The 12,722-nt window shown below is 55.6% G+C and overlaps 1 protein-coding gene across 1 annotated transcript; it reads left to right on the forward strand.

The window, feature by feature from the left end:
* Positions 1–616: 616 nt before the first annotated feature.
* SCRT2 (scratch family transcriptional repressor 2) lies at positions 617–12,290 on the forward strand (the record flags this gene model as incomplete). Its single annotated transcript, XM_084247961.1, has 2 exons — positions 617–749; positions 11,500–12,290. The coding sequence occupies 2 exons, from the start codon at positions 617–619 to the stop codon at positions 12,288–12,290; spliced, it is 924 nt and encodes a 307-aa protein (XP_084104087.1).
* Between the last annotated feature and the right edge of the window lie 432 nt (positions 12,291–12,722).

Below are 12,722 nucleotides of genomic sequence, written 5' to 3' on the forward strand. Positions count from 1 at the left end.
TGTGTGTGTGTGCAGTGCTACTTCTCTCCATCTCTGTCTCTCTTCTTTCTGTTTCTCTCGTGTCTTTTTGTCCTTATCTTGGTCTCTCTGCTTCTATTTCTATCTCTCCGAGTGTGTCTCTCTCCGTATGTCTCTGTCTTTCCTCTCTCTCTCTCTCTCTCTCTCTCTCTCTCCCTCCCCCCTCCCCCTCTCCCCGTCTCTCAGTGTCTCTGCGCCGTTCTCGCCCTCACTTTCTCCCCTCCTGCCTGCCCGCTGCTCCCTGCTCCTGGCGTGCCCCCACCGCCGCCAGTTCAGGGGAACGTGTGCGGAGCGATTGTCCTGGGGGACATTTGATGGATTAGAGCTCTGAACAGTTCCATTGCTAGGGGACCACCTGATCTCCTCCAGCCTGCGTCCCATATAAAGCCGGCAGCCGGAGTGCTGAGCACAGCTCCAGCGACCGCCAGTCTGCGCGCCGCCGCCGCCGAGCCCGAGCGGGAGCCGGAGCCGGAGCCGGAGCCGGGCCGCCGCCGCGGGGAGCTGTCCAGTGCTGAAACCCGCCGCCAGCCAATCGCGCCCGCGGCCGCCTCCCCCACCGGGCCGCGCAGAGCCCGCCGAGCCCCCTGCCAGGAGCACCATGCCGCGCTCCTTCCTGGTGAAGAAGATCAAAGGGGACGGCTTCCAGTGCAGCGGGGTGCCGGCCCCCACCTACCACCCCTTGGAGACCGCCTACGTGCTGCCTGGCGCCCGGGGGCCGCCCGGGGACAGCGGTAAGTGGGACCCTGCGGGGGGCGGGGGTGGGAGAGGGGTGGGGAGTTCGGGCCCTCCCCAACTCGGGCCACGAGGAGGGGTGCGCGCGGCAGGGAACCCCGGGAGGAGATTTCCATGGCCGTGAGCTCCTCCGGGGCTTCCCGAGGGCCGGCGGGCGGGGCAGGAACTAGGGCCATACAAAGGGAAAGTCGTGGGGTCGGCCCATCCCGTAACCACGCGCCTGCCAGGACTTTGAAAGTTGTGGCCCTAGAAAGGGGCTGGCGTGATGGGCGGTGAGAGACCAGAGAGAGGGGCGCCCGCGAAGGGCCAATGCTGGGGATTAATGCACAAGACAGCCTGCGGGTCCCCTCTCCCTGGTTGAGGAAGGAGGCCAGCGGCCGGAGTCCTCTCCCTGGCGGGGAAGGGAAGAGGGCCTGGACTACCAGTCCCCGGGGAGATGGGGTTGGCTCCCTGCAGAGAGCTGGGAGCGCCCTCCTTCCCCTCAAACCTGCTCCCCCTGGCGATGCCAGACAAGTGTTCTCAGGACCCTCTCTCAGGAACTCTTTTGTTACCCTCAGCCACATGCCTGCCAAAGGCTGGGCCTGTCCTGGAGACCATGAGGTAGAGGGGATTTCTAGGAGGGGTTCCCCCAAAGTGACTCCTGATCCCTTGGGTTGTACTCCCTCCCACTCACAGCTTCTCACCAGCTTCCAGAGGCAGCCTTGCAGCTCCTTGTAAGCCCCCCACCCCCAACACACTCCATCTCTTCTCAGAGCAAGTTCTTGCAGGGACAAGGGTTTGGGGGACAAGAGAGGTCATTTAGGCCCAGAATGGTGTGATCTCTGGAGGGCATGGATACTTTTGTGGACCCATTCCCCATGAAGAGGATCACAAAGGGGTTCTCTTCTGATGGCTCCCACCAGAGCAGGTGTCTAGAGAGAAGACATTCCTCTGGCAGTAAGAAATCTGACATCACAAGGGGCATCAGATTTGTGTGTGTGTGTGTGTGTGTGTGTGAGAGAGAGAGAGAGAGAGAGAGAGAGAGAGAGAGAGAGAGGGAGAGGGAGCGGGAGAGGGAGGAGGGGGCAAAGGAGGGAAGAGGAGAGGAGAGAAGAAAGAACTGAGAAGGAAGGGAGAGCTGAGATGGCACAGGCAGGAGCCAAGGAGGGTGGGAGTTTCCACCTCAGGGATTTCCAAGCTCTTCACTCACATTCCATCACTCTGCCAAGCCAGGTAGCTTGAGGGCACTGGGCAAAGGGCTCTGTGACCTCATCAAGGTCAAAGAAATTAGGAAGAGATCAGAGATATAGTTACAGCTCCTTAGCCCCCCCACCCCAGCCTGCCCCAGATCCCCAGCAGAATCAATCCCTTTTTCTATGCCCACATATTCTCTATCCCACTGTCCTCTTTTCTTGACTCCAGGGCCTCATGGGGTCGAGAACAGAAGCCCAGAGATATAACTGGGCTTGGCTGAGTCCTGGACTGGAAGGACAGAGGGTGGACCTGGGGCCACGCCAGAACTGGGGAGAGTGTACTGGGAGCTGGATAAAAACTGTGATGTCTGCAAGGTTGGCATGTGGATCCTGGGGGGACTGACACAAAGCTCTGGGTGCTCATCTCCTGAGGCCCCTTGGTTCTGTCCCCAGGCCAGCTGAGGAAGCCCAGAGAATTTCCCATGCACAGCCAAAACTGCAGGGTGTTCCTCAGGAGAGAGGCTGGAGTGCTTTGCCTTGAATTCAGTCCAAGGAAGCTTTGAAAGGAGCCCAAGTGAATGGTGGGAAGTAGGGTCAGGGCAAAGTCATACAAGGGTGTTCCTGCTGAGGTTCTACCAGGTTTGACCCTCTAGAACCATTTCTGTCTTTGGTCCACTCCCCAAAGACTTCTAGGCCAGTTCCCGGGGCTCTGGGAAATCCTAAGAGTGTCCTGACAGCCTGACATCTGGCCTGGAATTCTGGGGGGCCCCAAGCTCTAGATCTCTGACTTGCTGTGTGACCTTGGGCAAGTGCCTTCCCTTCTCTGGTCTTAGGCCTCCCCAGCAGTAAAATAGTTTAGATGGCATGAACTAATGCCTTGCTAACTTTGACAAGCTCAGCTTCTATGAAGGTCAAGTGTGGGGTGGGAAGCATTGGAGATGCCTAGACAGGGGTCTCCAATGCCAGGGACCACTGTCAGGATTTCTTTGGGGAACCATTAACCTCCAAAGCTTGGCTGGGGGTGGCTGAGTTTCTGAGATCTGCCTTTTTTTTTTTTTTTTTGCCTCAGTCTTTGCAGGCTCCCCGTGGTGAGAACAGGCACCCTGGCCTGACTTTTCTGGCAGTGTCTGCAGTAGATGACTAGTACTGGAGACAAGGAGGTGACCCTTCGAGAATGATAGGACCAGGAAATACAGGGTCTGCCTGGCCCTATTTTCAGGGGCCTCTCGCGCCCCTGGGGGGTGGCCAAAGTGGACAGTGAAGGTGCGCTCACCCCTCGGGTGGGCAAGGGTGCTAGGGGTCCTCAAAAAGCCCACCTCCCCTAGTGGCCTGTTGTCTCTGCTCTGCCGGAAATAACCTTGCTGAGCGTTTGAGGGAAGTGTGAAAAATTGCTGAGCTGACGTTTTTCTCTCCCAGCGTGTGTAAGTGTGCTGGGTAAACAAGGAGAAAGAGAGGAGGGGGGAGGTGAGGCGAGGGAGGGAGGGAAGGAGGGAGGAGAAAGGAGGAGGGAGGTGGAGGGCCTGGGGCTGGAGATAGTTCCAGTTATTAGAAAGATCCTCTTACAAGCCATTCCTGCAGCAATGGCTGCAGGGTCAGGGTGAGACTGTTAGGAGGAGAATCAGAGGGGGGGGGGTACAGGGAGGGGCTGTAAATGGGGGGTCAGGGCAACCACAAGCTCCAAACCGATGGAGATGCAGGACCCCAAATTAACCCAGCTCAGGGAATGCCTGGGCATGCTAGAGAATTCCTGGAGGACTCCTCCCACACACACACACACACACACACACACACGCACACACACACGCACACACGCACACAAATGCTTTTCTTTGCCTCCCTGTTTCCTTCCTTTTCAGCCTCCATGGGTTGGGCAGAGGGTGCATCTGGGTTCCAGTCTCCCCCAAACCCACAGAACTCCTAGCTAGGGAAAGGGAAGCCTCCCCAAAGGGGAAAGCTCCAGGACTCTCTGAAGAGCTCCCCAAAGAAGGGAGACCCTAACCAATTTCACTACCCTCCAAACATGCCTCTTTTCTCCCCCTCCTCCTCCTCGTCTTTCTCCTCCACTGTCTCCTGCCCTGGCTGAGCCTTCCCTTCCTCTCTTCTCCCCTGGGGGGTTCTGAGCACAGATTCAGTACACAGTGAGATGCCACTCACACCTCCTAACACTCCCAGAGCCTCACCCTTCAACTCCACCAAGTCCACCCCCTTTCACAGACCCAGGTCCCATCCTGGGGGGTGCTGGCACTGTGGCCACCCCATAGAAGGTTGCTGCTCATCCACCTGCACAGCGGTGGTCTTCACGGGCCCCTGCCAAGGCCAGCTTTACTGCCCCGGACTATCTACCTCACCTCACCCTAACTGAACTCTAGCTGGTGGACACGCTACCCCTCCTCCGTACCCACATGCTGTCCTTCCCCCATACTCCTTCAGAGTGCCTTCAGTGTAAGCAGATGAGGGATCAATGCCAATCCAATAACGCAGTTGTGGGCCCTCCGCAGCTACATTAAGCCTCCCCAGCAGACTAAGGATGCACTCCTACTTTTGCCTTCACTGGCCACATTATACCACCACCCACTTCCTCTCACTTCCTCTGATGGGGCAGGGGAGTCACCCCAGACCAGTCTGGGAGGCTGGCTAAAAGTTCCAATCTGTCACCCCTCACCTCAGAAAGGCCCTCTGGGGAGCAGGGTGCAAAAGGGCCGTCTCGATCCCTTGGCAGAGGGAGCTAGAGAAGGCTGGGGAGGTGCCCAAGGACACACGGTGTGTCTGGGTCTTCTGAAACCACTACTTCCCCTGGCATCTCAGTCTTGGTGCAGGTCCAAGTCCAGGTTGGAGATACGTCAGTGATCCATGTGCAGCATCCATGCCCAACCTTAGATCTAGGACCAGGCCTGAGATCTAGGTCCATGGTCAATGTCTGAGGTTATAATCCAGTCCAAGATTCAAGATAAATCCGTGTCCAAGTTCAAATCCAGGTCAAAGTTCAAGGTCCAGAATCAAAAGCTAGGTCCAATCTCTTGTCCAAGTTCATGTTCAGACCCATTCTCAAGACTGGTCAGGTTCAAGCCTTAGATCCATTATAACCTTTCTCCATGGCCTTGGACTCATCTCCCCAGGATCCGCTTCCCTCTCATGAAATTGAGCTATTGAACTTTCTCTCTTTCAGTTTTGACCTTCTGGGGATCCCAGCAATCTGATTTTTTTTTTTTTTAAGAATTAGTCAGTGGGAGTGTATAATAACAGGACCCATGCGGGCTAGGAAATTTTGGGGTCCATGCCCCGCCAAAGCTTGGGGTCACAAGGGAAAACATGAGAGTTCTGAGCTAAGAGTCCACCCTTCGGACAGTCTCAGGTTGTGGATCCTAAGGGAGGACAGTAGAGTACATCAAGTCCTTATATCAACACAGCAATTTATACATCCCACAGGCCACACACACACACACACACACACACACACACACACAGGACAATGGACAACAAGCACAGGGGACAATTAGCTCCAACCTACAGACACAAACCTGAGGCCATGGAGAGTCTATGACTTGCCTGAGTTCACAAGAGCATAAATGGTGAACCTTATCACATCTCCCTCTAGTGGGTGCTTCATCTGCATGTTCTAGGGACCCCCAGAGCCTGGAGACCCACTGGGGGGCATGGCAAGACACTGCTGATTGTGTTGAGGCCCCCAGAACACTTGGCCTCCTTCCCAGCTGCGGTCTCCCCTGGAGTGGATTGTCTGCCGCCAGCCTTTGGGTAGGGAGGGGCCTTGAAATGGACCCTCTGTCTGCAGAAAGGGCAGAAAGCAGGGGGGTCTGGCGAGAATATGGCATTTGTGCAAGACACCCTGTCCCCAGAAAAAGGTCCGGGAAAGGCCCACAGGGACACTCCTCAGAAGCTGGGGGCACCTCCACCAAGCAGTGCTGGGCAATTCAAGACCCTCAGGCACTCACTCCTATCACACAGCCTCTTGAAAAAGCTTTCCTATTGATTCTAGCAGAGCTGTGGGCCTCCCTGTGGGCTACAAGAATTGGGTCACAGTCAGGAAAAACCAGAGTATGGGGAATTTCAGCAAGTGGGAATGGTGGAAGGGACCCTGGCATCTTCCAGATACCCCCTAAGCCTGGGTCAGCAGCAGCAGTCCCCGCCCTCCCCTGCAGCCCTGGTCATGTTGAGCCAGAGCTCACTCTGCCCCCTGCTCATCTGCACCCCAGGTCCCCCTCCCCAGTGGGCAGGTGTACCAGCTGCCAGGCCCTTGAAGGAGGTGGGTGTCGTTTCTGGTCCAGTGCCCAGGGAACCGCTAACAAAGATTCTATAATAAGGGGAGGGGGAGGTACCAGCCCCTTTGCCCAGCTCTGTGAGCAGACAGGAGAAACTATTTTTATCCCGCTTTGCTGCTGACAGACCTGGCTTTCTGCTCAGCTGGCTGGAGCTGATTCTCGAGGCCCGAGGCCCTGGCACAGCAAGAAGCAGCTCTAAATATACCACGCGGCAGCCCCTTCAGCCCCCATCACTAAGCGGGGCTGGGCCCTCCTCAGGAACTGGGCCACCTGGGAAGCAGGCCCACCACCCCTCTTTTTCTACTCATCTCAAGGGAAGTAGGATCAGGGCTGTAAATTCCCTACAGGAAGTCTGGGGCCCTGGGAATCTGGGAGAGACTGGGAAAGGAGCCTAGGCTGGGAGGCAGGAGGCTCACCTCTCTCTGACTTGAACTTGCCTGGTGACCTGATGGGTCAAGACCTTCTCTGGGCCTCAGCTTCTGCAGAATTCAGGCAAGAGAGGAAATAACTGCCCTGTTCCCTGAGACATGCGCTATTGTGCATGACTACTAGGCAGGGTGCCTGGAACGTAGTAAGTGCTCAATAAGTGTCCGTCCTTACTTTTATTAATTCTTTTTACAAAAATTTACAAGGACTGGCACATCTTCTAGAACAGCAGCTCCTCCCCACCCCTACCATCCCATCCCATCATCCCATCAGACACAGGCTGATTGCGTAGTGGTATTTGAAGAATCTCACCATCCCGTCGCCCCTCCACCACCAACTGAAAATCCTTGCTCCTGAAGCAGGTCTCCATGTCCACGCTGGTGTTTTGGAAAAAGACAGGCTTTGGAGGATTTCAAACCTAACTCCTCCTCTAGTGACCTTGGGCAAGTCCTTGGGCCTCTAGGATTGGTGCAGTGCCTGGCACCCGAGGAGGGCTCAGTGGTAGTTGGAAGCATTAGTAATAGCAATAATAGTACTTGCTGGAGATCCCTCCACCTTCACCCCGAGGGGACAGGTAGCTGGATGAGACAATGTCTGCAGAGGGGCCAGCAACTTAACTCTCATAAATTCCCTGGCCGCCCTCCTTTGGGTGCAGGATTTTCTTTTAATAGATGCTGGACCTTCAATGTAAACCAGTCATTCTCAGGTGACATGTGCATGATGTCTCCATTTCAGTGTTTCTGAGCCTTCCCTATTGCCCTGAATGTCAGGTGGCTCTGCTCCCTACACCTCAAGTCAGGGATCTGAGCCCAGAGAGGCTGCATGACTTGCCCAAGGTCACATGGCTAGGATGTGAGTACTGGGCCAGAATGAGAGCCAGCTCTTTTCTCTCTGGGCCCCTGCCTTCCTGCCTCTATCAGGGTCCAGACACGAAGCCCTGTCCCACCCAATCACTGGGGGGACAGGTAGCTCAGCCTTCTCTAGTCACCTGTGGGGCAAAAGAAGGCAACCAAAGCCCATCTGATTTCCACGCAGAGTCAGAGCATGGCGCATCATGTCCTAAGGGATCCTCCAGGGTGAGAACTAGAAAGATAAAGTGGCTTGCCCAAGGTCACACAGCAGCTTGAGACATCCATGTGTGTCTCATACTTTTCTGGAAGATTAGAAGGATATCACCAGGAAATATAGGGATAATACTGATAACAATAATAACAGCTCGGGTGGCTATTGTGTGCCAAGCACTGTACTAAGTACTTTACGTGCATTAATTCGTTCAGTGCTATTACGAGTGCCCTTGTACAGATGTGGTACAGAAAAGATTAAATAACTTGCCCAAAATCACATAACTAGGGAGAGGGCTGTGGATCTGAGAATGAGGTGGAATTGATAGGGGCTGGGGAGCAGGGGGAGTGGTACAGTGGGCAGGACAATAAGCATCATTGAGGGATCTAGTCATCCATGATGCAAAGAGGTTTTTATAGTATCCCAATCAACGTTCTACTGCACAGATCAAATCCAAATGTGGTAAGTGACCTGGCCAAGGCCAAGGTCATATTGCAAGTGTGAACCAGCCCATCCTAATATGACCTAACATAATAAACTTTCATATGACACACACATACACACACCCCTATTACAAATTCCAAAGCTGCTGGGTATCAGGTCTGGCCTCACAATTCCTGTCCTGAAGGCAACTCCCCTTCCACCCTAGGCAGATGAGCAGCCTTTGTTTGAGAGGTCCCTATTTCTACATGAATCCCCTGCCCCAGCACAGGAATAAGGTGCAGCAGTGCTGCATATAGCCACCAGAGGGCGCCCTAGGCAGAGCCCAGTTTGGGTGAGAAGGGCCTGTTTAATTGAGCTCCTACTATGCATCAGAACTTTTCTCACCAGAACATTTAAAATTACACATCCCGGGTAAGGAAACAGGGGCTCAGAGAAGAGCAGCAAGATATGTCTGGATGAATGCCAAGAAAATCATTATTATTACTAATAACAACAGCCAACATGTACTGCGGGTTTACCATGTGCTGGGTTGGAATCCTGGCACTAAATTACCAGGAATGCAATCCTGGGCATATTATTACTACCAATTTCCTCATCTATTAAGATGATTTCAACCTTTGAGGTCTGAGGGTGGAAAGCATTCATGTTTGTAAAGTCCTTAAAACAGACGTAAGTGCTCTAGGAATCTTAGTTATTATTTGTTCATTTCTCGCTTATTTGTTTGCTCAGGGACTCTGTACTGCAGCTCTATGAGTTATGTGCTTTCATTATCCTTCATTTTGCAGCTGGGGAAACAGACACAGAGAGGTGGGGATGGCAAAGCTAGAATTCAGTCCAAACACTATAGCACCAAAGTTGCACCCTTAGCCAGTATGCCATCCTCCTTAATAACATAACATGCAAGGCACTGGGCCCATGATCAGTCCCACAACAGGAACTTGATTCTACACTACCTCATATCATGAGAGGGAACCTGAAGTGCATGAAGATGCATGACTTGCTCAAGGTCACCTAGCTAGAATCTGCCCGGAATCAAGATGTCCCAAGATCAGGAAGACAGAATGGCCCGCAGCGGACCCGGCTGGGATGGGCAGGGAAGCTGGCCTGACAAATCTCAATTAGCCATTTCACAAATGCTTATTTGAGTGCCCACTAACCCTGGGCACTGGAGAAAGGTGGACAACTCAACCAGAGCACCTCCCTCAGGGACCTCGCAGCATGTGGGAAACAAAGGGAGCAGTGGGGTGCGCCCCCATCATTGTTCAACCCCTTGTGCAGGTCCTATCACTGCTGCCTACCATTATCTCTTTATTTGTAGTAAAAGTATTCTTGTGACAATTTATCAGGATGATAGGAGTAAAGCAATTAGTGCAGAGTCTGGCATAGAGAAAGTGCTCAGTAAATATTAGCTATTATTATCATTATCATCGAAAATTACAATGGGAAGAAATACAGGAGAAGGAGGGGGTCTGAGAGTGTCCAAGGGGTATTTAACTCAGTCTGAATAATAATCCCTGAATGTTTTGGGGCCTGGGTATCAGGCCTGAATCCTAGAGTGGGGGGTGAGAGTAACTCTAGACCAAAGGCAGAAGGGAGGGAATGGGGTGCTGAGAGTCTATGAAAGCATCCCTGCCAATTAAAAAACTGCCCCTACCACTCACTCTCTGCACCTGACCACAGAGCCTTCCCTACTGAGTCATCTGCCCCCACAGTCTCCAACCACTTCTGTGTGCAGAGAGCCCTGTGTGGGCAGTTGCAGGGACAGAGGGAAAACTAAGGACACACCCTTCCCTTTGGGGGTGGGGGGGTGTCCGCTTAGCCTTCACCCTGTGGCCATCCCCAGTGCCAGATGAGTGGTAAAGGCTGTTAGAGGAAAGCTCACCAGAGAGCTCAGCCTCCCTGTCCCAATGTGGTTCTCTGTCTACAAAGCCCTCTTTCACCTGCTCGCTTGAGTGTGGGAATTGGAGGGAGCAGGGGCTGGGGATGCAGGTCTCAGGGGTCAGAAGGAAAGGGTCAAATTTCCAGTTTTGCCATGCCCCCGTTGTGAAATTTTAGAAAGTTTCCCTGAAATCAAAGGACAGTGGAAACACTTGGTAATTTAGTGCCAGGCTGATGAGCGTGTATATGTCTGTCACTGGGAACCCAGCCCCAGGGCCCCTAGGGAAGGCGCTAGGACCATGGCAGGCTCTGAAGGCAGAGACAAATTGGGTGGCCCTTGCTCTTGGGAAGTCCCCGTGGCATCCCCAGGAAGAGCCACCAATCACTCAAGCCTAAGAGGGACAGCTTTTCTGGTCCAACTCTAGAGGAGGGAGGAGGAAGAGAGGAATTCTTACCTTGAGACTCTAGATGGCCTCTAGTGGAGCAGGGAGCAAAGCAGTCTTGAGAGCAAGTACAGGAGTTCCTTTTCTGGAGCACCTATTACATACCACACACTTGACCTCTCTGAAATCTTCTGGCAACCCTGCCAGTTGGGTCTAACCAGGTTGAGGCTCGCTTAATGCAACATCCATTCATCATACACCTCTGAGCCAGGCACACGCTGAGCACACAGATCCAGGCCTGGGAAACTTAGTCCAGTGGGGGAGGCAAACAAATAATCTTCAGAGACGTCACTTTTTCCAGTAAAAAGCATGATTATAATAGCTAACATTTATGTAGCAGTTACGGCGTGCTCTCGCTCTTAATTTCCTTACACCTGAAATGCAGGTTATAATAGAACCCACTTGCTGAGGTCTGTGACTATTAAATGAGTTAACTGGATAAAGCCCCCAGCACGGAAAGGCTTTAATAATCGTTTCTTTTCATCACTTTACTGGGTCCTTCCACAGACCTCGGGAACGAGTGTCCAACTATAAGTTCCATTCTGTAGATGAGGAAACCGAGACTCAGATCAATCACAAGACTGGTGTGGTGGAATAGCGTTGAAATACAGAGCGCGTGGCCTTTGGCGCAGCCTGCCAAGGCTTGAATTCTAGCTCCATCCCTCACAACACAGGCCTTGAGCTCTGGCGCCGCATGCCTCGGTGTCTCCATCCGTAAAGTGGGTGTGATAGTAACAGCGTCGTGTGTGGGTATGCGCACTGAAGAAGACAGTGAACACACAGCGAACAGAGCCGTGGGGGAGACACCGTGCTCCAGGTGGGAGGAGTGGAGGCTATTTTTATTGTGCCCCAAGAAGGATTTGAACCCCGGCAGCCTGGTGGCAAGCGGAGGTGTAGGACAGCGACCTCGGTCCTCTGAGAGCGGCCCGTGGGCAGGAGGGCCGGGAGGGCCTGGAGGGCCAGGAGGGCGCGGCGAGCGCCCAGGCCCGGCACGGAAAGCCCTCCCGGGCGCCTCACCGTCCGCCCCGCCCCGTCTCGCCCCTCCAGGTTACACCCCGCACTGCCTGCCCCCCAGCAGCTACGATGCGGACCAGAAGCCGGGCCTGGAGCTGGCGCCGGCCGAGCCCGCCTACCCGCCGGCGGCGCCGGAGGAGTACAGCGACCCCGAGAGCCCGCAGTCCAGCCTGTCGGCGCGCTACTTCCGCGGGGAGGCGGCCGTGACCGACAGCTACTCCATGGACGCCTTCTTCATCTCGGACGGGCGCTCGCGGCGGCGCCGGGGCGGGGCCGGCGGGGACGCGGGGGGCGCGGGGGACGCCGGGAGCGCCGGGGGGCGCGCGGGGCGCGCGGGGGCGCCGGCGGGCGGCGGGCACCGGCACGCGTGCGCCGAGTGCGGCAAGACGTACGCCACGTCGTCGAACCTGAGCCGCCACAAGCAGACGCACCGCAGCCTGGACAGCCAGCTGGCGCGCAAGTGCCCGACGTGCGGGAAGGCGTACGTGTCCATGCCCGCGCTGGCCATGCACGTGCTCACGCACAACCTGCGCCACAAGTGCGGCGTGTGCGGCAAGGCCTTCTCGCGGCCCTGGCTGCTGCAGGGCCACATGCGCTCGCACACCGGCGAGAAGCCGTTCGGCTGCGCGCACTGCGGCAAGGCCTTCGCCGACCGCTCCAACCTGCGCGCGCACATGCAGACGCACTCGGCCTTCAAGCACTACCGCTGCCGCCAGTGCGACAAGAGCTTCGCGCTCAAGTCCTACCTCCACAAGCACTGCGAGGCCGCCTGCGTCAAGGGCGCCGAGCCGCCCCCGCCGGCCCCCGCCGGCCCCGCCAGCTGAGCCGGCCCTCGCGCCTCAGGGCCCCCGGGCCCCGCAGCTGCACCCTCAGCGCCCTCTCCACCCCGCCCCGGCTGCATCCCCTCGCCCTGCCCAGCCCGGAACTGTTCTCCCCGGGCCCCCAAACCCCAGCCCACTTCCAGCATTGTCTTCCCCGACACCCCCCGAACCACACGGTCCCTTCCGGCTGCCCAGACACGGACCTTGACCTCCTGTCCAGGCCCTCAAGGCTCCCAACTCAGGCACCAGGTCCGCACCTCTCCCAGGCCCCGGGGCCGAAATTCTCTCCTGCCCAGACCCTGCACCGCGCCTCTCCCCTCTCGCTCTCAGAGCTTTCCTGTCATTTCGCTGAGTCTCTGGCCATTCCCCTAGTGTAGTCCCCGATCCAAGACTCACCCGACCCTTGACTCTCAGGCAGGCCTGCCCTGATTTCCT

The sequence above is a fragment of the Talpa europaea genome (genome assembly GCF_964194135.1).
Source record: "Talpa europaea genome assembly, chromosome: 11".
Taxonomy (NCBI): domain Eukaryota; kingdom Metazoa; phylum Chordata; class Mammalia; order Eulipotyphla; family Talpidae; genus Talpa; species Talpa europaea.